Genomic DNA, 26,091 nt, shown 5'->3' with positions numbered 1-26,091 from the left:
TGGAAACTAGAGAATATAGGAGGACTGCGAGGAACTTTGTTAGACTCGAAAAGAGATTATTTGAAGTATAGGGAAATGAGAACTGTGATCAGAGACACATACTCATCTTGGGGTAAAGTAACAAGTGGAGTGCCAAAAGGGTCAGTATTAGCCCCCACTATGTTCCAGATTTATGTAAACGACATTCACAATGGGGTAATTAGTTATATTAATTTGTTTGTTGATGATGCAAAGTTGCTAAGAATAATCAAAACCCAGGAGGACTGTTTGCTGTTACAGGAAGATATAAACAAAATCGATGAGTGGAGTAAGAAGTGGAAATTGGAGTTTAATGTCAAGAAATGTCACATAATGGGACTAGGAAAGAGTAAGAGAAGACCGGTATGGAACTATCAGATGGGAAAGAAACAAATAATGAAGACTAAAGAGGAAAAAGATCTGGGAGTGATTATACAGAAAAATCTGAACCCCAAAAAACACACAAGATATTTGGATTAGCATATAAAATGTTGACTAATATGAGAGTGGCATTTCAATTCATGGACAAAGATATGATGAAAAAAATTATAAAAGCATGATATGTCCAAAGCTAGAATGTGCAGCAGTGGTGTAGTCTCTAAGCTCTAAAATTATATAAGAACATTAGAACGGATTCAGAAAATTGCTACAAAGATGGTGCCAAAACTAAAGGACCTATCATACAAAGAAAGGCTCAAGGAAATGGGACCACCAACCTTACAAGATAAAAAGAAAACGAGGAGACCTAATAAATATACAAGATAGTCAATGGCATTGAAAAGATAGACAAGGAAGACCTGGTGCTGGTGACAGAAGAAGGTAGAAGGACAAGAGGACATGTAAAGAAGATTAGGATGTGTCAGTGTCTGAGAGATATTGGAAAATACAGTTTTCCATATAGAATGGTGGAAAAGTGGAATGCATTGAGTGATGAAGTTGTTACAGCACATAATGTGCATGACTTTAAAGAAAAATTGGATAAATGGAGACATAGAGATAAGACAATATGAGCCACGCTCGAACCCTGTACAATACAACTAGGTAATTACAAGTGGTGACCAGCCTTGAGAGGCCATGTTGACTAGTATTTGGGTATTTGTGATGCCAAATAATGATTTATTTAATTAATTTTGTTACTTGTAAGGAATCGTCTATATATAGACCATGCTATAACTTAGTGAACTAAAATAAGCACAAGGATTTATATATAGATGATCCAACAAAAGGTCCCATTTTCAAAATGTTCATATATATAGATCCTCCGCCTGGATGGGGTTAACTTAAATACAGACAAACTATTGTGTAGAGTAGAACAGAATATAAAGGTCTCTATATTTCTCTCTTCAAACTTGGCTGCTCTACTCACACTAGAGGGAGAAATGAGTGTGCTGGGCTGTAGTGGGTCTGGAGGGATCCTGTGGAAGGTACTGACTCCCTGGGCCACTTCTCCTGGATCATCAGCACCTCCAGGTTGGTCCACACCCATCAGTGCCTCATCCTGCAATAATACAACCAAGTCACTGACACTGATTCTACACACACACACACACACACACACACACACACACACACACACAGGACATCATGGTTACTAAGGAAGACGTAAGGAAAATTATAAGCAATCTGGATATTAATAAATCAATGGGGCCTGATGGCATATCTGGGAGGTTGCTAAATGAATGTAAGGATCAATTGTTGAACCCCGTATTTGATATTGTGGAAACCTCCATACGAACAGGATTAGTCCCGAAAGAGTGGAAAAGAGCTGACATTGTGCCTATATATAAGAATGGTAGTAGAATGGAACCGCTAAATTATAGACCAGTATCGTTGACCAGTATATTGTGCAAGGTATGTGAAGAAGTAATTAAAGCTAAGTGGAGTGAGTATTTAGAAAGTGAAAACATTCTGAGTGAAAGGCAGTTTGGTTTCAGAAAAGGAAGATCGTGTGTATCCAATTTATTATGTTTTTATTCAAGAGTGACTGACATACTGCAACATAGAGAGGGATGGGTGGATGCTATCTACCTGGACTTGAGAAAGGCCTTTGATAAAGTACCACACAATAGACTGATGTGGAAACTAAAGATGACTGGAGGAGTAAATGATAAACTAGCAAAATGGATGGAAAATTACCTAATGGGAAGAGAAATGAGAACAGTGGTGAGAGGAAAGAAGTCCGAGTGGAAGAAGGTAACCAGTGGAGTTCCACAAGGGTCAGTGCTGGGTCCCATCATGTTTTTTATTTATGTTAATGATATGCCAGTAGGAATTGACAGTTACATGAACATGTTTGCGGACGATACTAAAATTATGAGGAGAGTAAAGAATGTGGAAGATTGTAACAAGTTACAGGAAGATCTTGATAAAATATATGAGTGGAGTAAAGAGTGGCAGATGGAATTTAATATAGACAAGACCCATGTTATGAAAATGGGAAGAAGTAGATACAGACCAAACTGGGATTACAGACTGGGTGATGAGAAAATTAAAGAGACCAATGAGAAGAAAGACTTAGGAGTAACCGTGCAAAACACTTTGTCACCGGAGAAACATATTAACAAGATTTTTGGAAAACATACAACATGCTTCAAAATATTGGCCCTGCATTCCACTACCTAGATGAAGGAATGATGAAGAAGATACTATGTACCTTAATAAGACCCCAGCATGTGAAGAAAAATGTGAAGAAGGTAGAACTATGAGGAAAGACTGAGGAAGCTGGGGCTGACCACATTAGAAGAGAGAAGAACAAGAGGAGACATGATAACTATGTATAAATTGGTGAACAAGATTGACATACTGGATAGAGAGTTGATAAAGGTGACCACAAGTAATTATCTCCGAGGACATGGAAAAAAGCTAATAAAGGACATCTGTCTAAATGACGTGAGAAAATACAGTTTCCCGCATCGTAGCATTGATAAGTTGAATAAACTGAGCAGTCATGTCGTTGACGCGGTGTGTCAATCAGATAAAAGAGAGATATGACACGAATGGACAAGGAGACAGGACACAGAGAGCTTAGCTTGGGCCCTGTAATACACAAATAGGTAAATACAAATAAGTAAACACACACACACACACACACACACACACACAAAAACACACACACATGAAAAGATGATGAAGAAATTGATAAGTACTATAATAAGACCCAGATTGGAATATGCAGGAGTAGTGTGGACCCCTCATAAAAAGAAACACATAAGGAAGTTGGAGAGACTACAAAAAATGGCTACAAAAATGGTTCCAGAATTTGAAGGGATGACATATCAGGAGAGACTAAAGGCTATGGATCTACCAACCCTGGAACAAAGAAGGGAGAGAGGAGATCTGATACAAGTTTATAAACTGATCAACAGAATGGACCAAGTGGATAATGAGAAACTGATCCTGAGAGAAGAATATGACATTCGAAGCACAAGATTGCATAGTAAAAAGCTGAGAAAAGGAAGATGTCTGCGAGATGTTAAAAAATATAGTTTCCCGCAAAGATGTAATGAGACGTGGAGCAGTTTAAATGAAGAAGTAGTGTCTGCAACGAGTGTGCATACTTTTAAAGTAAGATTGGATAAGTGTAGATATGGAGACGGGGCCACACAAGCATAAAGCCCAGGCCATGTAAAACTACAACTAAGTAAATACAACTAGGTAAACACACACACACACACACACACACACACGGGACATCGTCGATGGCGGATGTGGTCGCTGAGCTCCAGAGCAATCATCTCTAATTCTACAGTTACCATTGCCTAAGAGTAACCAAGGTGGGAAAGGAGCTGGTAATGTTTGTCCCGTCTCCATATAGTCATGTTAACTGTTGATTAGCAAAATAATGTCCAGGGAAGGTAAATATAAACTGTAGCCTGCGTTTGAGCCATCAGCTGGTTTGTTTACATCTGCGCAACATGGCGGCCGTGAACTCGAAAGATGAATCAGACTTCACAGGATTTCAAGGAATAATGGAGAAGAGCGCTTATGTGAAGAAAATTCTGGAGTTGGAAGGTAAAATTGAAAACTGTTTGAAAAGTATGGGGCCTGGAAACGAGTTATGACAATGTAATGAAAGAGTGTGCCGATATGAAGAAGGAAAATGAAGCACTGAAAGAGGAAGTTAAGCTAATTAAAGTGAATTGCGAAAATGTGGAGAATCTCTAGGAAAAGTGATGGAGAAGCAGGCTGAATGGAAAAAGTCAGGAAGTGGAAAGAAAGGAGGTAAATTACAAAGTTGCAAGTCTGGAAAAGGAAATCAAAGAGTCTGGGGAGAAAACTTTGGGCCTTGCTGAAATTATAGATCAACAGATCATAGAAGAGAAGATTGCTGAGAAAGTGGTGAAGGTTATTAAATCAAATGAGACATTGGTGAGGGAAACTGTAGACAAAAAGAGATGTGTGGTGATATTTGGTGTGGAGGAGGATAAGACACCGAGTAAAATGGAGAGAGAGAAAACATAAAAAGGTGATAAATAATATCATTAATGTGGTGCAGGAGGAGGAAAAGACCTAGTACAAGAAATAGAGGACTTCCATAGAATTGGAAAGTTCACAAGAGAAGGTATGAGGCCAATAAGAATCAAACTTAAGTCACAAAAGGATGTAGATGAATTGGTGGAGAAGTCATGGAGGCTAGCCCAGCAGGAAACAACAAGGAAGATTTGGTTGAGAAGAGATCTCGGTGAAAAGGAAAGAGAAATGTTAAATGAGTTGAGAAAGGAGGCTTTGAAAAAATGAAGAGAGGACAGAAGAGGAGAAGAAAGAGTTTTTCTGGAGAATCTTGGATATGAGACTGAGGAAGTGGTTCATAACCCAGAAAAGTACAGCAAGAAAGGACTAAAGAAACTTACGATGAGCGGAATGTAATGTATTCCAACATAAATGGAGTGATATCGGGATTTTAGAACTCAACGATTACTTGAGGGACAAGAACCCAGATATTGTGGGTCTTACTGAAACAAAACTGAGAGAGGAGAAGACCTGATGATGGTTGGAGAAGGAAATATAATGTTTGGAAAAGAAATAGAGTAGGTAAGATGGGAGGAGGAGTGATGTTGCTGGTTAAAAAGATATAAAGGTGGATCAAGTGAAAGAAGGTATGGGAAAGGCAGAAGTGCTAAAGATCAGAGCAGAAACTAATGAAGGAAAAAGAGGCACTACATAGTGGTGTACGTACCACCTAAGACAAATGCATGGTCAGTACAGGAATATGAAGAAATGATAAGTGATACAGGAACATGTCTGGAAGAAATGTTGGGTGGCTGTGAACGAACTATAATGATGGGAGATTTTAATTGTAAAGAGGTGTGTTGGGAGGACTGGTCAATGGAAGGATCAGAGACAACATGGGAAATACACTATTGACACTGGCAATGGAAAATGTGTTAACTCAGTGGGTCAAAGAAGATACTAGGTTTGGAGGAGAGGGAGCATCGTCAAGACTGGACTTGGTCTTTAGTACAGAGCCAATGGTCATTGAGGAGATGAGGGTGGAGTGCCCTTTAGCAAAGAGTGATCATGCAGTTTTGGAGTTCAAGGTGATAGATGAAGAGAAATCTAGAAGAAATGAAGAATATAAAGTGGGAAGATGGAATTATGCCAAGACAGATTTTGGAAACCTAAAGAAATTCTTTCAAGAGACAAATTGGATGAAATTCAAGAGTGCTAAGGAGCAAATGAAAAGTGGAAGGAATTTATAAAAATATACAAAGAAGGTGAGAAAAATTTGTACCAATAAGACAACATAGAGAAGTTGGAAAGCAGGACTGGTTTAACGATAGATGTGAAAAGGCTAGAACAAGAAAAGAGGATGCATGGAAGAGGTGGAGAAGGAAAAGACGGATTAAGCAGTGGGAAAGTTACAAAAGAGCAAGAAATGAATATGTGTTGATTAGAAGAGAAGAAAGAAAGAAACAAGAAAAGGATATAATTGATAAATGTAAAGACCAACCAAGGCTTTTTACAGACATGTGAACAACAACATCAAAAATAGAGAAAGTATTGAAAGTTTAGAAGTAAATGGAGTATGCAGTGAAGATCCCAGGAAATGGCAGAGGCTATGAATGGATGCTTTCGGAAGGTATTCACAAAGGAGACTGCTTTTGACAAACCACTGGTAATGGAACAGAAAGGGATTATGAAGGAGTTTCAAGTAACTGTGGAGGAGATCAAGAATATGATGGGGAGTTTAGAAGTGAGAAAAGCTGTGGGACCTGATGGGGTATCAGGATGGATTTTAAGAGAATGCAGGAGCAACTGGCAGAAAAAGTTTGTGAAGTAATTGATGCCTCATTAAGGGAAGGTGTAGTGCCCCAAGACTGGAAAAGAGCTAACATTGTCCCAATCTATAAATCAGGTAACAAGAGAGACCCATTGAACTATAGACCAGTGTCACTTACAAGTGTGGTAGCTAAGATGTGTGAGAGGGTGGTGAAGAATAGATGGACAGACTTCTTGGAGAAAATGACATACTTTGTGAGTGTCAATTTGGTTTTAGAAAAGGGCGTTCATGCACGACAAACCTGATATGTTACTATTCGAGGGTGATAGATGTAATACAGGAAAGAGATGGTTGGGCTGATGGAATATATCTGGATTTAAAAAAGGCCTTTGATAAGGTACCACACCGGAGACTGATCTGGAAACTTGAAATGGTAGGAGGAGTGCATGGCAGTTTACTAAAATGGATGGAAGACTTTTGGTAGGAAGAGAAATGAGAACAATAATTAAGGACAGACCATCAGAATGGGGCTTGGTGGAGAGTGGAGTTCCACAGGGATCAGTGTTGGCACCAGTAATGTTCGCAGTCTACATAAATGACATGGTGGATGGGGTGTCCAGTTATGTGAGCCTATTTGCAGACGATGCAAAATTGTTAAGAAAAGTGAGATGTGACAAAGATTGCGAACTACTCCAGGAAGACTTGGACAGAATATGGAAATGGAGCTGTACATGGCAAATGGAGTTCAACACGACAAAATGCAAGAAAATAGAGTTTGGCAAGAGTGAAAGAAGAATCAGGAGTATGTACAAGATAGGAAATGAAGACATAAAACCAGTCATGAAGAAAAGACCTTGGGGTGACAATTACCAATGACCTATCGCCAGAGAGACATATAAACAAAATAATTGAAGAAGTATTGAACTTATTGAGGAACATAAGAGTGGCGTCAGATATTTAGATGAAGAAATGATGAAGAAAATAATTACTGCAATGATAAGACCGAGGCTTGAATATGCAACAATACAGTGGGCTCCGAACTTAAAGAAACACATAAGGAAACTAGAGAAAGTACAGAGGGCTGCAACAAAATGGTGCCTGACTTAAGAGATTTGACTTATGAAGACAGACTGAAAAGAATGCAACTTCCGACCCTGGAAAACAGAAGAGAAAGGGGAGACCTGATAGCAATATACAGAGTGATGATTGGCATGGAAAAATGGATAGGGAAGATCTGTGTATGTGGAATGAAAGAATGTCGAGAGGGCATGGGAAAAACTAAAATGGCCACTTATAGGAGAGATGTGAAAAAATATAGCTTCCCTCATAGAAGGGTGGAAGCATGGAATAGTTTAGACGTGGAAGTGGTCAACGCAAGGAATATTCATGATTTTAAGAAAAAGCTGGACATTAATAGATATGGAGACGGGACAACACGAGCATAGCTCTTTTCCCGTATGTTACAATTAGGTAAATACACACACACACACACACACACACACCTCTTAACTATGGACCTGTGTCTTTAATAAGTGTGGTCGGTAAGATTTGTGAGAGGGTGATAAAGAAATGTTGGATACAGTTCCTGGAGGATCATAAGTTATTATCGGATCATCAATTTGGCTTTAGGAAAGGGAGGTCATGTGTAACAAATCTACTGAGCTTTTATTCAAGAGTGGTTGACAAAATACAAGAGAGAGAGGGATGGATGGACTGTGTATATTTGGATTTAAAAAAAGCTTTTGACAAGGTACCTCACATGAGACTGCTATGGAAATTAGAGATTTATGGAGGACTGAAGGGAAAAATGTTAAAGTGGATGGAAAACTACTTGAGATGGAGGGAGATGAGAACGGTAATAAGGGATGCAAAGTCGGACTGGTTGGTGGTGGAGAGTGGAGTCCCACAAGGTTCAGTGCTGGCACCAATACTTTTCCTTGTCTATATTAATGATATGCCAGAGGGAGTAAACAGTTATATTAATTTGTTTGCGGATGATGCGAAGTTGTGTAGGTGTGTGAAAAGTGAAGAAGATTGTGAAATTTTACAGGCAGATTTGGATAGGATTTGGGAGTGGAGCAAGAGGTGAGAGATGGAATTTAATCTGAGCAAAAGTCATGTAATGGAGATGGGGAAGAGTGGAAGACGGCCAAGAGGGTCATATAAGATGGGTGAAGAAGTAGTGTTGAAAAAGGTGGAAAAGGAAAAGGATTTGGGAGTGATAATACAAGACCATGGGCAGTTTGAGGCTCATATTGACAAGATGTTTGAAGAAACATATAATTTGATTAGAAATATTAGATTAACCTTTCATTATATGGATAAAGATATGATGAAGAAATTAATTAGTACGGTAATTAGACCAAGATTGGAATATGCCGGGGTGGTTTTGTCCCCTTATAAAAAGAAGCATATAAGGAAGTTGGAGAGATTGCAGAGAATGGCAACAAAAATGGTTCCGGAACTGGCAGAAATGACCTATGAGGAGAGATTAAAAGAAATTAATTTGCTTACCTTGGAACAAGGAAGAGAAAGAGGGGATTTAATACACGTTTATAAACTGTTGAACGGTTTGAATGAAGTGGATAATGAGCAAATGATGTTGAGAGAAGAAAATTTAAATCGAACTACGAGATCGCATAGTAAAAAGATAGCCAAGAGAATATGCTTGAAGGATGTGAAGAAATATAGTTTTCCACAGAGATGTGTGGAGGCGTGAAATAGTTTGAGTGAGGAGGTGGTGTCAGCGAGGAGTGTGCATAGTTTTAAAGGAAAGTTAGATGTGTGCAGATATGGAGACAGGGACACACAAGTATGATACCCAGGCCCTGTAAAATTACAACTAGGTGAATACAACTAGGTGAATACACACACACACACACACACACAAACACAGACATAAAGAAGAAGGAAAGAAAGGTTGGTTGAACGCAAGGTGTGCCAAGGCAAAGGAGAAAAGAGATGGAGCATGGAAAAGGTGGAGGAGAAATAGAAATCCAGTAAATAAGGAAAACTTCAAGACAGCGAGAAATGAATATGTTAAAGTGAGGAAGGAAGAGGAGAGGAACTATGAAAAGGACATTGTCGAAGAATGTAAGGAGCAACCGAAATTGTTCTACAGATTCATCAATGGGAAAATAAGGCAAAAAGAAACAATAGAAAGGTTAAAAGGAGAGAATGGGATGGTGGAAGACCTAAAAAGTATGGCAGAACTGTTAAATAGTAAATTTCAGGTCTTTACTAAGGAATCCAAATTTGAAAGGCCACAGGGTAATAGAAAGACCGTCTATTTGAAAGAGATTAAAGTAACCAAGCTTGAAATAAAAGAGTTAATGAAGGAATTGGATGAAGAGAAGGCAATGGGACCGGATGAAGTCTCAAGCAGAATACTGAAAGAATGTAGGGAAGAACTAGCAAGTCCTATATACAACATCATAAAATGCTCAATAGAAAATGGAACAGTACCAGTAGAATGGAAAAGAGCTTAGCTGGTTCCCATATATAAAAGTGGAAGGTAGGAAGAACCTTTAAATTACAGACCGGTATCACTAGTGTAATATGTAAGATGTGTGAAAGAGTAATAAAGAAACAATGGATCAAGTTCCTCGAAGACAACAAATTATTATCAAATAGCCAATTTGGTTTTAGAAAAGGTCGGTCGTGTGTAACAAATTTACTGAGTTTCTACTCTAGAATAGCTAATAGAGTACAAGAGAGAGAGGGATGGGTTGATTGTATTTATTTGGATATAAAAAAAGGCGTTTGATAAAGTGCCACATGCAAGGTTACTGTGGAAATTAGAGGAGAAGGGTGGCTTAAAAGGAAGCACATTGAGATGGATGGAAAATTATTTGAAGGGGAAAGAAATAAGAATGGTAGTTAAAGATATGAAGTCCAAGTGGAGAGCAGTAGAAAGCAGAGTGCCGAAGGGGTCAGTATTGGCACCAATACTTTTTCTCATATATATAAATGACATGCCAGAAGGAGTGAACAGCTACATAAATCTGTTTACGAACGATGTGAAGATGTGCAGCTGTGCAGTTATAAAGCAAAAAGAGGATTGTGAAATGCTGCAGGAAGACCTAAATAAAATCTGGCAATGGAGTAAAAAATGGGAGATGGAATTCAATGTGGACAAAAGCCATGTCATGGAAATGGGAAAAAGTGAAAGATGACCAGTGAGAATCTATAAGATGGGAGATGGAGTAGAACTGGAGAAAGTAAAAAAGGAAAAGGACTTGGGAGTGACGATGGAAGAAAACAACCAACCGGTAAGCCATATTGATAGAATTTTCAGAGAGACATATAATTTGTTAAGGAATATTGGAATAGCATTTCACTACATGGACAAAGAAATGATGAAGATATTGATAAGTACTATAATAAGACCCAGATTGGAATATGCAGGAATAGTATGGACCCCCCCATAAAAAGAAACACATAAGGAAGCTGGAGAGACTACAAAAAATGGCTCCAAGAATGGTTCCAGAATTTGAAGGGATGTCATATGAGGACAAACTAAAAGCTATGGATCTACCAACCCTGGAACAGAGAAGGGAAAGAGGGGATCTGATACAAGTTTATAAATTGATTAACGGAATGGATCAAGTGGATAATGAGAAACTGATCCTGAGAGAAGAATATGACATTCGAAGCACAAGGTCGCATAGTAAAAAACTGAGGAAGGGAAGATGTCTGAGATATATTAAAAATATAGTTTCTCGCAAAGATGTGTTGAGACTTGGAACATTTTGAGTGAGGAAGTGGTGTCAGCAGAGAGTGTGCATAGCTTTAAAGAAAAATTGGATAAGTGTAGATATGGAGACGGGGCCACATGAGCATAAAGCCCTGTAAAACTACAACTAGGTAAATACACACACACACACAAAAAAGGTTCCCCATAAAGATGCAAATATGAAAAATAGAATGAAGAAGTGTCAGATCCAAGGAATATACATCAACTAAAGGAAAAGTTTAACTAATGTAACTAATGTTGATACAGAGACATGACCATACAAGTGTAATTATTGAAGTGAGGTAAATACATAAACTAACTTTGTCACAATCAACTTGACCAACACTGCTTATCTACTGTTGACTTATTATTAATACTACAGTTTACCTACATTACTGCCATTGATATCCTAAATGCTACCTATTTCAAAATGGAAGTTTCAAGTAATTTATAATAAATTTCACACATATGTTTCTTTGGACTGTCATTTTTTGCCACAACTCATCTCATTTAAAAACTTATTGCCCATCACCACCACCACGACTGCTGACCTGTACCACAACACTGAAGACGTCTGGCTCCATCTTGCCGGATATCGCCTGGGCAATCCTGTGCTTCTCATGTTGCCGCATATGTGACCTGGGGATGGCCAAGCAAGGCTGTCATGACCCACTAACACAATGAGCCTTGATAACATAAGTACTGGTGATTCTTAGTTTACGTGCATTTTGTTTTAACATAAATTAGTTTACCATAACTTGAAATAGTGCACTTAACAGGTGAACTCTCCTAATCACCCCTTTTTTACATTAGACTTTTAATGCTTTTAGATGATTTCTATTAATGTGATACCTGCAAGTCTTAGAATATATTGTATAAAATGAATCACCTATATTGTACAAAGGAATTACAAAAAAAAATGTCACTCATCTAGGGTCAATTATCAAAGCATAGAGAAAATGTTGAAAGTCTCAGAAAAGATAAGGTAAGAATACTATAAGAAAATAAGAAGACTTTACTTACACAAGGCAGCACCTCACTATTAAGTATTTACCATCAGTCAATATCATTTGTAAAGTTAATATAGCTCTTTGCTGCTAACTATAGTCCAGGACAAGTGGATACAAATAAATCAGGTGTGGACAAACTACAACCTGCAGGCCGCAAGCGGTCTAGTAAAGGAATTCGTGTGGCCCTCCAAATGTTAATAAATTTGAAAGAGAAAGATATCAAGCAATGCCAACATTTTGTTTTTCTCCCGTAAATGTGCTTATGCATGGGAGAGTAGCTTTTTCTTTAAAAGCCTTTCCTTTTATGTGTTTTAAATATTGATTTTTTTTTGGATTGATATATAATGTGGCCCTATAAAATTGTGATTTTTTTTATAATTTGGCCCTTCCACTGAAAAGTTTGTCCATCCTTGAAATAAGTGCCCAGCAACTATTGTTCTAAAGTGATGCAATAACAATGATCCTTAACATGAGAATGATGGTGAGACTCATACAATGTTCTGAGATGATACAAAAACTAGCATTCCTGACACACGAGGGAATGTGACTTAATCATTCAGTATCTTTAGGTGATGTAACAACTAAGATTTCTAACACATAAGAAAGGTAGTGTGATATAATGTTCTTGGGTGATGTAAAAAACAGGGATTTCAGACACAAAGAAAGGAAGTGTATGCTATATAATGTTCTAGGGTGAAGTAATAACTAAGGTTCTTGACACATAAAGAAGGAAGTGTGAGCCATATAATGCTCTGAGATGATGCAATAACTAAGATTTTAGATACGTAAAAAAAGGCAGCGTGATCTATCTAAAATGTTTTGACCTCATGTAAGAAAGGTAAGTCAGTTCAAGAGTGTCAGTTCACTATCACCTGTATGAGTCTTCCCGTACAAAACCACTGCCACAGTCGCCACATTTGAAACTACGGAAGCAGGTGGGTCTGCCTGCTCTCCTCCCTCCCACAGTGTTGCCACCTACAGTACCACGGCCACGACTGCCTTCCCCTCCAGCTCCACGCTTGCGACCTGACACTTCACACCCATGCTTGTTGCGCACATGATACCGAAGATTGCCTGGGGAAAAAGGGAACATGTCTTAGAAGAGACAAATATTTTCTGGGGAAGAGACATCACACCAAAAAAATTATCTGAAAATTGTTGAATTTGTCATGAGAACTGGCAACTGAACATGACACTCAAGGCAAAATGCAACTTTGAGACATAAACAGTCAAACTTAAATGGTCACAAAAATGTGTATGGATTCTGGTCAGTCTTGATATTAGTTTGGGCAAAATTTTTAATTTCATGATTTTAATCTTGATTTTAGCCTTTTAGTAGTTTGTACTGTCTTAGGTTAGTACTTATATTTCATGTTCTTAATCCTGATCTTAACTTTTTGTTATATTTTTTTTCTTTGGGAAACATCTATTGCAAGATTTTTTAACTCTTTCTTAATTTTTATTTTGCGACTATTTCAAAATAATTGTGAGCCAAGCTGTCATGTTAGAACATGTAAGCACATATATTTGGAACTTTTTTTGGGCAAATAAACCATGAATTATTATTATCATTATTATTGTTACTATTATTATCATTACTAGTATCATTATTATTATTTTCTTATCACCATGATGCAAAACTTACCTGTGGTCTTGCAGGTGAAGGAACAGTAGCGGCACTGGAATGGTTTCTCCTGGGAATGGATAAGCATGTGTTGCCTGAGTCCTGCGCAGCTCGTACTCATGTGGTCACACCGCTCACATTGCAGCAACACATCTGAAACACCACAACACTCAGTCAGAGGCACATGTGCAGGCAGGGCAGTAAAAACGTGGCATCCAGATGCCAGCTGCATCCTTAGGGCACTAAATGAGGCAGATAATAGACACATACATGATAAAGGTGAGGAATATACATTAACTAAAAGAAAACTATATATATATATATATATATATATATATATATATATATATATATATATATATATATATATATATATATATATATATATATATATATATATATATATATATATATATATATATATATATATATATATATATATATATATATATATATATATACAGGCAACCCCACTTAACGAAGATTCACACAATGAAATTTCACTACAACGAATGTTTCTTTTTACTACCATCTGCTCGTTTAACGAATACCAAACTTGCTTTAACAAAATTTTATCAAGATAAATTATTCCAAGTTGGAAAGCCCTGCTGTATCATGCAAGTCAACAGGCTTTTCAATACACCAGCGATTCTCGTGGACAAAACGCGCACCACTCACTCCCCTACCCTTCCCCACTCTTAATTAAAAACAATAACAGTGTCCAGCAGCAGCTCGTCTTCCCTCGCTCAACATGCTACCAAAACACCCTGCAATGTCGCCTAGCGTTGCTAAGAAAACCAGGAAGTCTCTTACTCTCGAAGTGAAACTGGATGTTATTCACAGACACGAGAGAGAGGCGAGAAAACTAATAGCATTGATTGCCACCATGGCTTGAGTCCATCTACTGTCTCTACTATTTTCATGTCAGCAGACTATAAAGAAGGCTGGTGAGACCGTATCTTTCTTGCAAGCTAAAAGAACCACCTGAACTTGTGACTCTGCAATGGATAAAATAGAAAGCCTTGTTGAAATGTGGTACATAAGTTTTGTAAGCGGTACAATGATGCGCCCTTTGTTTACATTCCACATGTTGCCGGCTAGCATATTTCCCGCTCCACTCTCCCTCCCTTCATAAATTTAAGATCATCAACATTATAAAGTTACTTACATACATACATTAGTGTACATTATAATGACTTAAATTAAGCTGCTTAAATGTTTAACTTCATAATTTTTACTTTCATTAAACCTTTTACTGTACTATGATGCACTCTCGCTTTGTTTACTCTAATCTAAATGGAAGTAACAAGTCAAACTTGTTATAATTGGTTAACGAAAATTTGCTTAACGAACGTTTTTTTATTAATGTAACCCATTCGTTAAGCGAGGGTTGCCTGTATATATATATATATATATATATATATATATATATATATATATATATATATATATATATATATATATATATATATATATATATATATATATATATATATATATATATATATATATATATATATATATATATATATATATATATATATATATATATATATATATATATATATATATATATATATATATATATATATATATATATATATATATATATAGATAGATAGATAGATAGATATATAGATAGATAGATAGATAGACAGATAGACAGATAGATAGATAGATAGATAGATAGATAGATAAACTACTAAATAAACCCACATACACCCCTCCTATCATTCATTACCAGAGTCAAATGGGAAGAAGTGACCATGTAACATTAGAATTAGAAATGCAAGAATGGGAAGTGCTAAGATACACGGAGGACTACAAAAAAGGAGAGATTAAATTATGCAAGAGCAAAATTTGAAATGTTAACACAATTTTTTAGTGGAATAGAATAGAGGAACACCATGAATGGCAAGACAGTACAGGGGAAACATCAATTATTCTTACAGAAGTATAACGAGGGAGTGAGAAAATATGTACACTAATCTATAGAGTAAGGGTATTATGAGCCTGGTACAATGGCAGATGTATAGAAGCTGAGGGAAAATGATAAAGTTTGGACGAAACTCAAAAAGCAGAGAAATGAAAGCAACAGACTAGTATAAGGATGCCAGAAAAGAATATGTTAGAGTAAGAAGAGAGGAAGAAACAAACTTTGAGAAAGATGTGGTACAGAAAAGCAAAGATGAAGCCAAGCTTTTCTACAAGTATATCAATGGTAAGATGAAGAATAAGGAAACAATAGAAAAAGTAGTTAAAGGAGGGAAGACATACCAAACAGCACAGGAAATGAGTGAAATAATTAATTAGAGTTTCAAAACTGTTTTCATTGAAGAAGAGGATTTTACAGAACCAAATAGGATATTACATTGTACAGGTTTGCAGGAAATCATAGTGCACAAAGAACAAATTGGAAGACTACTAGGAAATTTGGATGTCAGAAAAGTGATGTGACCAGATGGTGTGTCAGGCTAGGCACTAAAGGAATGTAAAGATCAATGGTTAAAATCAATTTGGGAAATCATTACCAGCTCATTAAACAGAGAGTACCACTGGAATGAAAGAGAGCTAACATAATCCCAATATTCAAAGGAGAAAAATCAACTGAGCCATTAAATTACAGACCAGTGTCACTTACATGTGTTGTGGACAAAATATATGAAATTGTTATCAAAGAAAAATGGGTTACATTTTTTTTTTTTTTTATACCATGAGGGCTTTTCACGGGAACTTATGGGCTAAAGGGGATACTTTTTGGGTACCCCCTATCTCAAAGATCTGGAAGAAAAACAAGTTACATCAAACAGACAATTTGGGTTCAGGACAGGAAGATCATGTGTGTCAAATTTAGTGAGTTTCTACTCAAAAGTAGTAGTAGAAGACCTGGAGAGCAGAGATACAGACATAAAAAAAGGCTTTTGATAAAGTCCCACATAGCAAATTAATTTAGAAGTTGGAGAACATAGGAGGACTGAGAGGAAAACTACTCAATTGGATAAGGGATTACTTGAAGGATAGGGATACATACTCATCCTGGAATAAAGTAACACATGGAGTGCCACAGGGGTCAGTGTTAGCCCCCATTATGCTCCAAGTACAGTGTAGACTCAATAGTCGAACGTCTTAATAGTTGAGGTTTTCAATACTCAAATGCAAAAGTTTGATTTAATAATCCAAAAAATACCTGATAGTTGAATGGCCATACATGTGGTTATCAACAAAGCTCTCCCTCCCCTCCGCCAGTTGTGCTACTGCGGTCGTCAGAATAATATTCTCATGTTCTGTCTATAGTTTTTCACTTATAAATTTACATTAACATCAAAGGCTTATTAGCGGTGTAAATATCTAGTAATCAAATGGCTGCACACATTGTTGTAACAAAGCTCTGTCCTCTCCCTCCCTGCCTCCACTGTCCCGTTCTGATACCTGCTGTTTTACCAGCAGTACTGGTAATCTGGTATACCAGAAAACGGGCGCATCCCTAGTACAGCTGCAGTCTTGAGAAAAACAACAGTCATCTGCATTCTGTTGATAGATTTTCATTTACAAATTTACAGTATAATGACACCAAAGAGGCTTATTAGTGGTGAAAATAAGGAATCTGGTGAGAGTGCAAGTGTTAGTGAGCAACAGCCCTCCACTGGTGGGTTCACAGGATTTACACCAGGAGAAAAGTTACAAAGACATTTTCATTTTTTTTTTTTACATAGGAAAGAGGACCGGCCAAGGGAAAAAAAAAAAAAAGGCCCACTTGAGTGCTGGCTCTTTAAAAAGTAGGAGAGCGTCAGCCAAAACGGGGGAGCAAATGCCTCGATACCTCCTCTTAAAAGAAGACAAGTTGTAAGAATTTGGAAATACAGATGCAGGGAAGGAGTTCCAGAGTTTACCAGTCAAAGGGATGAATGATTGAAAGTAATGGTTAACTCTTGCAATAGAGAGTTGGACAGAATAGGGATGAGAGGAAGAAGAAAGCCTTGTGCAGCGAGGCCGCAGGAGGAGGGAAGGCATGCAGTTAGCAAGATCAGTAGAACAGTTAGCATGAAAATAGCGATAAAAGATAGAAAGAAATGCAACATTTCGGCGGTGAGAAAGAGGCTGAAGACAGTTAGTCAGAGGAGGGAAGTTGATGAGACAAAAAGCTTTTGATTCCACCCTATCTAGTAAAACTGTGTGACTGGAAGACCCCCAAACATGTGAAGAGTACTCCATACACGGGCAGATAAGGCCCTTATACAAAGTAAGCAGTTGGAGGGGCGAGAAATACTGGTGGAGATGCCTCAGAACACCTAACTTCATAGAAGCTGTTTTAGCAAGAGATGAAATGTGAAGTTTCCAGTTAAGATTATGAGCAAAGGACAGACCAAGGATATTCATTGTGGAAGAGGGAGACAGTTGAGTGTCATTGAAGAAGAGGGGATAGTTGTCTGGAAGGTTGTATCGAGTTGATAGATGGAGGAATTGAGTTTTTTGAGGCATTGAAAACTTCTAGATTTTCTCTGCCCCAATCGGAAATCTTAGAAAATGGTGTCCCTGCGTGATCTGTTGACTTCCTGAAGGGTTGGTCGTCTCTGAAAGGACGTGGAAAGATGTAGGGTGGTATCATCAGTGTAGGAGTGGATACGGCAAGAAGTTTGGTTAAGAAGGTCATTAATGAATAATAGAAAGAGAGTGGGTGACAGGACAGAACCCTGAGGAACACCACTATTAATTGATTTAGGAGAACAACAGTGGCCGTCTACCACAGCAGCAATAGAACGGTCGGAAAGGAAACCTGAGATAAAGTTGCAGAGAGAAGGATAGAAGCCGTAGGAGGGCAGTTTTGAAATCAAAGCTTTATGCCAGATTCTATCAAAAGCTTTTGATATATCTAATGCTACAGCAAAAGTTTCACTGAAATCACTAAAAGAGGATGACCAAGACTCAGTAAGGAAAGCCAGAAGATCACCAGTAGAGCGACCTTGACGGAAGCCATACTGGCGATCAGACAGACGATTGTGAAGTGACAGATGTTTCAGAATATTCCTATTCGGGATAGATTCAAAACCTTAGACAAGCAAGAGATTAAAGCTATAGGACAGTAGTTTGAGGGGTTAGAACAGTCACCCTTTTTAGGAACTGGCTGAATGTAGGCAAACTTCCAGCAGGAAGGAAAGGTAGAAGTAGATAGACAAAGTTGGAAGAGTTTGGCCAGGCAAGGTGCAAGCATGGAAGCACAGTTTTTGAGAACAATAGGAGGTACCCCATCAGGTCCATAAGCCTTCTGAGGGTTTAGGCCAGCAAGGGCATGGAAAACATCGTTATGAAGAATTTTAACTGTAGACATGAAATAGTCAGAGAGAGGAGGAGAGGGAGGGACAAGCCCAGAATCATCCAAGGTGGAATTGTGAGCAAAGGTTTGAGAGAAGAGTTCAGCTTTAGAGACAGAAGAGATGGCAGTGGTGCCATCAGGATGAAATAAAGGAGGGAAAGATGAAGAAGTGAAGTTATTTGAGATGTTTTTGGCTAGATGCCAGAAATCTCAAGGGGAGTTTGAGTTTGAAAGATTTTGACATTTTCTACTTATGAAGAAGTGTTTGGCAAGTTGAAGAACAGACTTGGCATGATTCCAGGCAGAGATGTAAATTGTGTGAGATTCAGGAGATGGAAGACTCAAGTACCTTTTATGGGCAACCTCTCTATCATGTATAGCATGAGAACAGGCTGAGTTAAACCAAGGTTTAGAAGTTTTAGGTTGAGATAAAGAATACGGAATGAACACCTCCATGCCAGACACTATCACCTCTGTTATGTGTTCAGCACAAAGAGATGGGTCTCTGACACGGAAGCAGTAATCATTCCAGGGAAAATTAGTATAATACCTCCTCAGGTCCCTCCACCTGGCAGAGGCAAAACGCCAGAGGCACCTTCGCTTTAGGGGATCCTGTGGAGGGATTGGAGAAATAGGACAAGACATAGAAATGAGATTGTGATAGGAAGAGCCCAACGGAGATGAAAGGGTGACAGCATAAGCAGAAGGATTAGAGGTGAGGAAGAGATCAAGAATGTTTTGCGTGTCTCCAAGACGGTCAGGAATACAAGTAGGGTGTTGCACCAGTTGCTCTAGGTCATGGAGGATAGCAAAGTTGAGGGCTAGCTCACCAGGATGGTCAGTGAAGGGAGATGAAAGCCAAAGCTGGTGGTGAACATTGAAATCTTCAAGAATGGAAATCTCAGCAATAGGGTAGAGGGACAGAATGTGCTCCACTTTGGAAGTTAAGTAGTCGAAGAATTTACCATAGTCAGAAGAGTTAGGGGAGAGATAAACAGCACAGATGAATTTAGTTTGAGAGTGACTGTTAAGTCGAAGCCAGATGGTGGAAAACTCGAAAGATTCAAGAGCATGGGCACAAGAGCAAGTTAAGTCGTTGCGTACATAGACGCAACATCCAGCTTTGGAATGAAAATGAGAATAGAGAAAGTAGGAAGAAACAGAGAAGGGGCTACTGTCAGTTGCTTCAAACAGCTGTGTTTCGGTGAGGAAAAGAAGATGAGGTTTAGTAGAGGAGAGGTGGTGTTCTACAGATTGAAAATTAGATCTAAGACTGCAAATGTTGCAGAAGTTAATGTAGATGGAAGGTGACTCATCCTCTGACGACCTCCCTCCTTCTCTCCACCCTTCTTTCCTCCTCTTCTACATTATCCATCACCAGCCTTCACTTATGGTATGTACAAATCATATTATTAAAAAAAAAAAAAATACATTGAAATTTTTATAAACTTGAGGTTTTGCTATGATTAGAATGAATTACCTGGTTATTAGGTATCAATAGTCTAACTTTTTGATACTCAAACAGACATTTGGAATGAATTAAGTTTGAGTATTGAGTCTCCACTGTATAAGTAGACAACAAACAGTATGGAGTGACCAGTTATATTAATTTGTTTGCTGATGATGCAAAATTCTTAAGAATAATTAAGACCTGAGAAGACTGTTTGCTGCTGCAGGAAGATATAAATAAAATTTATGAATGGAGTAAGAAGTGGAAGTTAGAATTCATTGCCAAGAAATGTCATGTAATGGAATTAGGAAAGAGTAAGAGAAGACCAGTATGGAACTATTTGATGGGAGAAGAAAAAATAATGAAGGCTAAAGAGGAAAAGATCTGGAAGTGATTGTACAAGAAATTTAAGCCCTGGAAAGCAGACAAGTAAAATATTTGGAACAACGTGTAAAATGCTGACTAATATTAGAGTGGCATTTCACTACCTGAATAAGGATATGATGAAAAAAATTATAATGAGTCTGACATGTCCAAAGTTAGAATATGCAATGGTGGTGTGGTTGCTGAGCTTGAAAAATGATATAAGAAGATTAGAATGGATTCAGAGGACAGCTAAAAAGATGGTGCTATGCAACTAAAAGACCTAACATATGAAGAAAGGCTGAAGGAAATGGGACTGCTAAGATAGAAGAGAAAGAGAAGACCTAATAACATTGTATAAAATAGTTAATGGCATTGAAAAGATAAAAAGCAAGACCTGGTGCTGGTGACAGAAGATTGAAGTACAAGAGGACAAGCAAAGATTTTTCTTTTTTTTTATGCAGGAGGGAAGGCTGCCCAAGGGCAACAAAATATGAAGAAAAAAAAAGAAGAAAAAAAAAAAAAAGGCCTACTGGTCAGTGAAGGGAGAGGAAAGCCAAAGCTGGTGGTGAACACTGAAATCTCCAAGGATGGAGATCTCTGTGAAAGGGTAGAGGAACAGAATGTGCTCCACTTTGAAAGTTAAATAGTCAAAGAATTTACTAAAGTCGGAGGAGTTAGGAGAGAGATAGACAGCACAGATAAATTTAGTTAGAGAATGATTACTGAATCTACACCAGATGGTGGAAAACTCGGAAGATTTGAGAGCATAGGCACAAGAGCAAGTTAAATCACTGCGCACATAGATGCAACATCCAGCTTTGGAGCAAAAATGAAGATAGGGGAAGTAGAAGGGAACGGAGAAGGGCTGGGCTACTGTCGGTTGCCTTAGACAGCTGTGATTTCGGTGAGGAAAAGAAGATGAGGTTTAGTAGAGGAGAGGTGGTGTTCTACAAATTGAAAATTAGATATAAGACCATGAATATCGCAAAAGTTAATGAAGAAAAAGTCGAGGGAGGTGTCAAGACATTTTGAGGATGCCACTGGAAGAGCAGTCCAACCTGAGGACATTTCTGGTCTCCTCCCCAGAATGGGCCTCTGAGGCTGGATTTCGAGTTGCCATTTTGAATTTTGAATTCTAAGTGAAGGGTGTGTGTGTGGTAAGTTTTATGTGAAGAGGGAAAGTTGTTTTTAGACTGCCCCCTTGAGTTGTGAGACACAAAGGGAAATGTTCAGCGAGATCACAACTAGCTTTGATGGAAAGTTCACAGCACCCCCTGAACTAGTGCTATTAGATCTTGCTGGGAGTAAATTATAATTTCAGTAGGTGTCTATTACTGTGGCTGTGTGTAAAGGATATTGGAATAAACAAGTTTTTCACATAGAATAGTGGAATAGTAGAATGCATTAAATGATGAAGTTGTTGCAGCACACAATGTGCATAACTTTGAAGAAAAATTAGATAAATGGAGATATAGAGACAGGACAAAGATTTGTTGAGACTTCTGTACATAGTTTTAAAGAAAAATTGGATAAGTGTAGATATGAACCACGAGCATAATGCCCACAATACAACTAGGTAAATACAACTAGGTAAACACACACACACACACACACACACACACACACACACACGGGACATCGTCGATGGCGGAGGTGGTCGCTGAGCTCCAGAGCAATCATCTATAATTCTACAGTTACCTAAGAGTAACCAAGGTGGGAAAGGAGCTGGTAATGTTTGTCCCGTCTCCATATAGTCATGTTAACTGTTGATTAGCAAAATAATGTCCAGTGAAGGTAAATATAAACTGTAGCCTGCGTTTGAGCCATCAGCTGGTTTGTTTACATCTGAGCAACATGGCGGCCGTGAACTCGAAAGATGAATCAGACTTCACAGGGTTTCAAGGAATAATGGAGAAGAGCGCTTATGTGAAGAAAATTCTGGAGTTAGAAGGTAAAATTGAAAACTGTTTGAAAAGTATGAGGGCCTGGAAACGAGTTATGACAATGTAATGAAAGACTGTGCCGATATGAAGAAGGAAAATGCAGCACTGAAAGAGGAAGTTAAGCTAATTAAAGTGAATTGCGAAAAATGTGGAGAATCTCTAGGAAAAGTGATGGAGAAGCAGGCTGAATGGAAAAAAGTCAGGAAGTGGAAAGAAAGGAGGTAAATTACAAAGTTGCAAGTCTGGAAAAGGAAATCAAAGAGTCTGGGAGAAAACTTTGGGCCTTGCTGAAATTATAGATCAACAGATCATAGAAGAGAAGATAGCTGAGAAAGTGGTGAAGGTTATTAAGTCAAATGAGACATTGGTGAGGGAAACTGTAGACAAAAAGAGATGTGTGGTGATATTTGGTGTGGAGGAGGATAAGACACCGAGTAAAATGGAGAGAGAAAAACATAAAAAGGTGATAAATAATATCATTAATGTGGTGCAGGAGGAGGAAAAGACCTAGTACAAGAAATAGAGGACTTCCATAGAATTGGAAAGTTCACAAGAGAAGGTATGAGGCCAATAAGAATCAAACTTAAGTCACAAAAGGATGTAGATGAATTGGTGGAGAAGTCATGGAGGCTAGCCCAGCAGGAAACAACAAGGAAGATTTGGTTGAGAAGAGATCTCGGTGAAAAGGAAAGAGAAATGTTAAATGAGTTGAGAAAGGAGGCTTTGAAAAAAATGAAGAGAGGACAGAAGAGGAGAAGAAAGAGTTTTTCTGGAGAATCTTGGATATGAGACTGAGGAAGTGGTTCATAACCCAGAAAAGTACAGCAAGAAAGGACTAAAGAAACTTACATATGAGCGAAATGTAATGTATTCCAACATAAATGGAGTGATATCGGGATTTTAGAACTCAACGATTACTTGAGGGACAAGAACCCAGATATTGTGGGTCTTACTGAAACAAAACTGAGAGAGGGAGAAGACCTGATGATGGTTGGAGAAGGAAATATAATGTTTGGAAAAGAAATAGAGTAGGTAAGATGGGAGGAGGAGTGATGTTGCTGGTTAAAAAAGATATAAAGGTGGATCAAGTGAAAAAAGGTATGGGAAAGGCAGAAGTGCTAAAGATCAGAGCAGAAACTAATGAAGGAAAAAAGAGGCACTACATAGTGGTGTACGTACCACCTAAGACAAATGCATGGTCAGTACAGGAATATGAAGAAATGATAAGTGATACAGGAACATGTCTGGAAGAAATGTTGGGTGGCTGTGAACGAACTATAATGATGGGAGATTTTAATTGTAAAGAGGTGTGTTGGGAGGACTGGTCAATGGAAGGATCAGAGACAACATGGGAAATACACTATTGACACTGGCAATGGAAAATGTGTTAACTCAGTGGGTCAAAGAAGATACTAGGTTTGGAGGAGAGGGAGCATCGTCAAGACTGGACTTGGTCTTTAGTACAGAGCCAATGGTCATTGAGGAGATGAGGGTGGAGTGCCCTTTAGCAAAGAGTGATCATGCAGTTTTGGAGTTCAAGGTGATAGATGAAGAGAAATCTAGAAGAAATGAAGAATATAAAGTGGGAAGATGGAATTATGCCAAGACAGATTTTGGAAACCTAAAGAAATTCTTTCAAGAGACAAATTGGATGAAATTCAAGAGTGCTAAGGAGCAAATGAAAAGTGGAAGGAATTTATAAAAATATACAAAGAAGGTGAGAAAAATTTGTACCAATAAGACAACATAGAGAAGTTGGAAAGCAGGACTGGTTTAACGATAGATGTGAAAAGGCTAGAACAAGAAAAGAGGATGCATGGAAGAGGTGGAGAAGGAAAAGACGGATTAAGCAGTGGGAAAGTTACAAAAGAGCAAGAAATGAATATGTGTTGATTAGAAGAGAAGAAAGAAAGAAACAAGAAAAGGATATAATTGATAAATGTAAAGACCAACCAAGGCTTTTTACAGACATGTGAACAACAACATCAAAAATAGAGAAAGTATTGAAAGTTTAGAAGTAAATGGAGTATGCAGTGAAGATCCCAGGAAATGGCAGAGGCTATGAATGGATGCTTTCGGAAGGTATTCACAAAGGAGACTGCTTTTGACAAACCACTGGTAATGGAACAGAAAGGGATTATGAAGGAGTTTCAAGTAACTGTGGAGGAGATCAAGAACATGATGGGGAGTTTAGAAGTGAGAAAAGCTGTGGGACCTGATGGGGTATCAGGATGGATTTTAAGAGAATGCAGGAGCAATTGGCAGAAAAAGTTTGTGAAGTAATTGATGCCTCATTAAGGGAAGGTGTAGTGCCCCAAGACTGGAAAAGAGCTAACATTGTCCCAATCTATAAATCAGGTAACAAGAGAGACCCATTGAACTATAGACCAGTGTCACTTACAAGTGTGGTAGCTAAGATGTGTGAGAGGGTGGTGAAGAATAGATGGACAGACTTCTTGGAGAAAAATGACATACTTTGTGAGTGTCAATTTGGTTTTAGAAAAGGGCGTTCATGCACGACAAACCTGATATGTTACTATTCGAGGGTGATAGATGTAATACAGGAAAGAGATGGTTGGGCTGATGGAATATATCTGGATTTAAAAAGGCCTTTGATAAGGTACCACACCAGAGACTGATCTGGAAACTTGAAATGGTAGGAGGAGTGCATGGCAGTTTACTAAAATGGATGGAAGACTTTTGGTAGGAAGAGAAATGAGAACAATAATTAAGGACAGACCATCAGAATGGGGATTGGTGGAGAGTGGAGTTCCACAGGGATCAGTGTTGGCACCAGTAATGTTCGCAGTCTACATAAATGACATGGTGGATGGGGTGTCCAGTTATGTGAGCCTATTTGCAGACGATGCAAAATTGTTAAGAAAAGTGAGATGTGACAAAGATTGCGAACTACTCCAGGAAGACTTGGACAGAATATGGAAATGGAGCTGTACATGGCAAATGGAGTTCAACACGACAAAATGCAAGAAAATAGAGTTTGGCAAGAGTGAAAGAAGAATCAGGAGTATGTACAAGATAGGAAATGAAGACATAAAACCAGTCATGAAGAAAAAGACCTTGGGGTGACAATTACCAATGACCTATCGCCAGAGAGACATATAAACAAAATAATTGGAGAAGTATTGAACTTATTGAGGAACATAAGAGTGGCGTTCAGATATCTAGATGAAGAAATGATGAAGAAAATAATTACTGCAATGATAAGACCGAGGCTTGAATATGCAACAATACAGTGGGCTCGAACTTAAAGAAACACATAAGGAAACTAGAGAAAGTACAGAGGGCTGCAACAAAATGGTGCCTGACTTAAGAGATTTGACTTATGAAGACAGACTGAAAAGAATGCAACTTCCAACCCTGGAAAACAGAAGAGAAAGGGAGACCTGATAGCAA

At 38.2% G+C, this 26,091-nt stretch overlaps 1 protein-coding gene across 1 annotated transcript in view; it reads right to left on the bottom strand.

Annotated features, from left to right (window-relative positions):
* The window catches only part of LOC123514897 (transcription factor Sp1-like), an 85,858-nt gene that overhangs the window by 14,373 nt on the left and 45,394 nt on the right, over nt 1-26,091 (bottom strand). Inside the window, exons 11-14 of the mRNA XM_045273154.1 lie at nt 13,629-13,760; nt 12,856-13,057; nt 11,525-11,612; nt 1,385-1,516 (exon numbers count right to left, since the gene is read on the bottom strand). Of these exons, the coding sequence (XP_045129089.1) occupies nt 1,385-1,516; nt 11,525-11,612; nt 12,856-13,057; nt 13,629-13,760 (554 nt within the window). The remainder of the gene's footprint in view (nt 1-1,384; nt 1,517-11,524; nt 11,613-12,855; nt 13,058-13,628; nt 13,761-26,091) is intronic.

Source organism: Portunus trituberculatus, chromosome 38 (assembly GCF_017591435.1).
Source record: "Portunus trituberculatus isolate SZX2019 chromosome 38, ASM1759143v1, whole genome shotgun sequence".
In the NCBI taxonomy this organism is placed as follows: domain Eukaryota; kingdom Metazoa; phylum Arthropoda; class Malacostraca; order Decapoda; family Portunidae; genus Portunus; species Portunus trituberculatus.
Note: the sequence above shows the minus strand (reverse complement) of the source record. Positions and strands in the feature narration are given on the sequence as shown.